We start from the raw sequence: 3,996 nt of genomic DNA, 5'->3' as shown, positions 1-3,996 counted from the left end.
TGATCATTTATGTTGACTTGACATATCAAGTCAATCTAACATGGTCAGTGCCATCTTAGATTGGCCCTGTCCTAATTGTCCCTTTTTTGTCTTCCTTAGCTTACTTATAAATATAAAGACTCAGGTATCATAAAACCAAGTTCATCCCATTCCTCTCTTTCCTACTTTCTGACTTCCTTTCTGACCTAATCCTTACAATTTGCACGTTGGAATGCAAACGCGAAGAACATCCCCTATCTTTACCTCTAATCGTCCTTTTCTTTTATATTTATAAGAATACACTCAGGTCGAAGCTCGACACCGTAAGATGTCAACCGATCAAAATTGGTTAATTGAGCACATTCCACGAGTTAGGGGCCATTGTTATATTTAGGGAGAGTATGGACTTGAAGAGAATAAGACAAAAATGATCTGTGGAGCATAACCGAAATAGTACTAGTAATTTTCATTTCAACAATGAAAATAGTTTTTTCTACTTCACCTAATATAATTTCCACCTACAAACAGACATTCTCAAAGTTACTCAATATTATCAATCAGCACCAATTCTTCCTACCTTAATGTACTTCAAATTTCATGGTAGAAATAGAGAATCAGCTTGGGCAAAACAACTAATAAAGTGTAGGAAGATCCCAAAGAGCATCGCTTAGGTCAAATTCACTCTCCAGGTACTCATTGACTCCATTCATTGCATATAAAGAAGCTGATATCTGTCTTTCTACCATCAAGCGTTCAAATTCCAGTAGGTCTGAATCAATTGAACCGGACAGAATAGCTTCATCTTGTGGTAACTGCAGTCCTTCTTGGTTTAGTGGAATCTGATCAAACCCCGTTGAGATTGGCCAGGATTGACCAAACTGCAATGTGGCTGGTTCGAGTTCCCCAACGCAATTGCTCAAATCTGGCCTGTATGCACCATCAAACAACTGGATGACTTGTTTCATGGAAGTACACGGAAACTTATCGTTGCTAGTGTTTGATAGAAAACTATCACTGCTACTAGCTTTACTGACACTGCTACTACTAGTAACAATAGTACTTGCTTTAATCGTGGTTTTGTTGGAGTTGATTGTACAAGCCCCATGCCTTAAACTCTTCTTATGATTAAGGAGGTTTCTAATCTTCACAGAGAGATGAGAATTGGTGGGAATATCATGAGAGGCGAAATTGGTTCGTGTATTTGAACCTCGGAGAAGGCATGCAGCTTCATCATAAGCTCTGGCAGCTTCTTCAGCTGTCTCAAACGTCCCCAACCACATTCTTATCTTCTGCGTTGTGTCTTTGATCTCTGCTACCCACTTTCCTGAAGGCCTCTGCCTTACACCAACAAACTTGCTTCTGCTAGGGTTTGCCATTCTCTCCTTGAACTTGCCATTTTTGGAAGATGAAACCGAAACGCCTCTTTGCTGCCTTTGGACGTGGTGTTCCATTGCAGATATATTGGGTGGAAGAAAAGAGAGAAGGGGTTTGGTTTATATAAAGGGAGGGAGTGTTTAACAAAGGGTTTCAAGTTTGAAGTTGTTTAAAGGTAGTGGGCAGGTTGTCTTATTTTCTTGTCAGCATGTTGGCTAGAATTTGTTCCATATATTAGCGTGAGTGATTTCTCTATGTTGACTAAATCATTCGATTTTCTGGATATGTAAGCGAAGGGACATGCAGGCCATTCACTCAGGAAGAGAAATATTATTGTAAGAGGCAAGAGTCAAGGGTTGACGCAAGAGGTTTTTAATTTTGAGTTTATATGAATATAGTTTATACACTTTTAATAATGAATCATGATATCACCTCATTAATATCAAATATTAATTTTTGTTAGTTATAAGTTAAATACATAAAAATTTATATTTTTTAAAAAAATTTTAATTAACTAATTTAATATTTTAACAATATTATAGTACATCATATATAAATTTTTGTTAGATGAATTAATTAGTCCTCTCATCGTTTCCATTTCCATTTCCATTTGGTCAACGTGAAAGGAGCGAGATTGTGAAGGCACGAAGGGATGACACTTGGAGACGGTAGACTCTGAGAAGAAAAGGAAAAAGATGTGAAGGCACGAAGGGATGACACTTGGAGATGGTAGACTCTGAGTAAGAAAAGGAAAAAGATATGAGCGTTGGATGCATCCAAAAGGAAGAGCAAAAGCAATTACAAAAATGAATGGAATCTCATGCTGCACGCTGCCTTCGGTTGGAATCTCTTTTACAATTTTTACCTACAAAAATTCAAAACACCTTATCTCTCTATATGTCATGTACAAAACTATTAATTTCCTTAATCTAATGCTCCTTCTATTATAACCTTTGCCTTTGACCATCATGCTAATATTACAAAAGCAAAGCATTTTTTAAGTTCAATTTGTTTGTTTTAAATCAAGTTGATAAATTAGGAAATCAAGTTTAAAATCAATCTTTAGTATTTTACCTTTCAAAATGAAACTAAGTAAAATGTACCCATGGTTCTTAACAAGGGTAACATGATTTGATTGAAAACATTAACTTTATTTAGTAGGAAAGAAGGAAATCTGAGCAAAAGGTAACATGTGGCGAAAGAAAAAACAGAGGAAGAAAATTTATTTTTTCTTTTTTGTATTTGATAAGAAAGATGAAAATTAAAAAAAAAAAAAAAGATTAAGAGTGAAATTATAAATAAAATATTTAGTTTAAGAAAGGAAAAAGTGTTTTTTTTTTCAATTTAAAAAGATTAAATTTAAAGGGGAAAAAAAACAAATCTATCCATTTTTTTCTATCATTTTTCATCTTACATAACCAAAGAAACACTATTTTCTTCTCAAGCCTTTCACTTATTTTCTCTTTCCTTACAACCAAACATAACAAAAATAAAGAAAAATAAAGATCATTAAGGATAAAACTTTAGCATGAAAAACTAAATTATCTATTATACTATAGATAAAAAAAAAAAAAAGGATCATTAAGGATCCTTTGATCGACAGCTGTTTTTTTTTTCCCTTAAGTTTTCATTTTTGTTGTTCTACTTTCGCTAGAAGCTTCCCTATCCTCTTTTCACAACCTCTGAACACCATTCCATTACATTCTCTCTTTTTCAATTTCTCTCTAGAATCAGCTTTATCAATTTCTAAATTGATAAAGAGTTTTTAAACGGATAAAAAATCCACTTTAAAACCCCCAAAAAGCCTACTCTCTCATTTACTTCTTCAAGAACCATAGCTTTTCACAAACCCAAATCAAAAACCTTATTAAAAAAAGACCCAAATTGCCACTGACATTAATTTCTTTAATTGTCAGAGGGTTTTTTTTTTTTTTTGTTTCAATCTTGGTATGAATAATGAAGCAGTTAAAGCCGCCTAAAAAGCAATTTAAAAGTCCGAGGAGTTTGATATAAGGTAGTTCTTCTTCTATTTTCATCATGAAGCTGTGAACCTACACTAAATTTTCCTTTTAAGCCTTTTTCTTTTCAAACGAATTTTAATTCAATGTCCTTTAAGAATTGGATAATTTTGTCTAGATTTCTCCAATTAACAAAATGCATGATTAGGATTCCTAATTTAAGAAGTGAGGATTTTAAGTTGATCAATTGACTTGATTAGGCAAGAATTAGAATGTCTAAATAATGACACAAAGAAAAAGACAATACATTCCCAAAAGCTTTTTAAAATTCATGAAAAATAGTGGCTAAAATCAAGATCTGTCTTACATTCTGGACAAATTGGTATTAATGATCTTGCCTTATATGAGATATGCTAGTGCTACCTTTGTTATTCATGAATGCATTTCCCTTTTCTGATTATATATGCCTTCCTCGAAAGATAGTCAACATGAAGATGAAAAGCATGAAATACTTGTTCTTTTCAACTTAGCTGCTTATAGTTCATAGTGGAAAATGATTGTATTTGATCATATTTTAAATGTTGTTGACTATTTGAGAATAAATTACAAATGATTGTATTGATAGGGAAGGCGAAGGAATTAAAGGGTGTAGCATTGCAGTTTTACTTCAAATAATTAATTCATA

General features: G+C 33.1%; 1 protein-coding gene across 1 annotated transcript; it reads right to left on the bottom strand.

Annotated features, from left to right (window-relative positions):
* Positions 1-445: 445 nt before the first annotated feature.
* LOC111286408 (ethylene-responsive transcription factor ERN1) lies at positions 446-1,430 on the bottom strand. The gene is given in 1 exon segment (XM_022876346.1): positions 446-1,430. A coding segment is annotated over 1 exon segment (837 nt). The 3' UTR covers positions 446-593.
* Positions 1,431-3,996: the final 2,566 nt, after the last annotated feature.

Source organism: Durio zibethinus, chromosome 6 (genome assembly GCF_047325235.1).
Source record: "Durio zibethinus cultivar Kanyao isolate XHJ-2024 chromosome 6, ASM4732523v1, whole genome shotgun sequence".
NCBI lineage: Eukaryota > Viridiplantae > Streptophyta > Magnoliopsida > Malvales > Malvaceae > Durio > Durio zibethinus.
The sequence above is the reverse complement of the archived record's forward strand: the minus strand, read 5'-3'. Positions and strand labels throughout refer to the sequence as shown.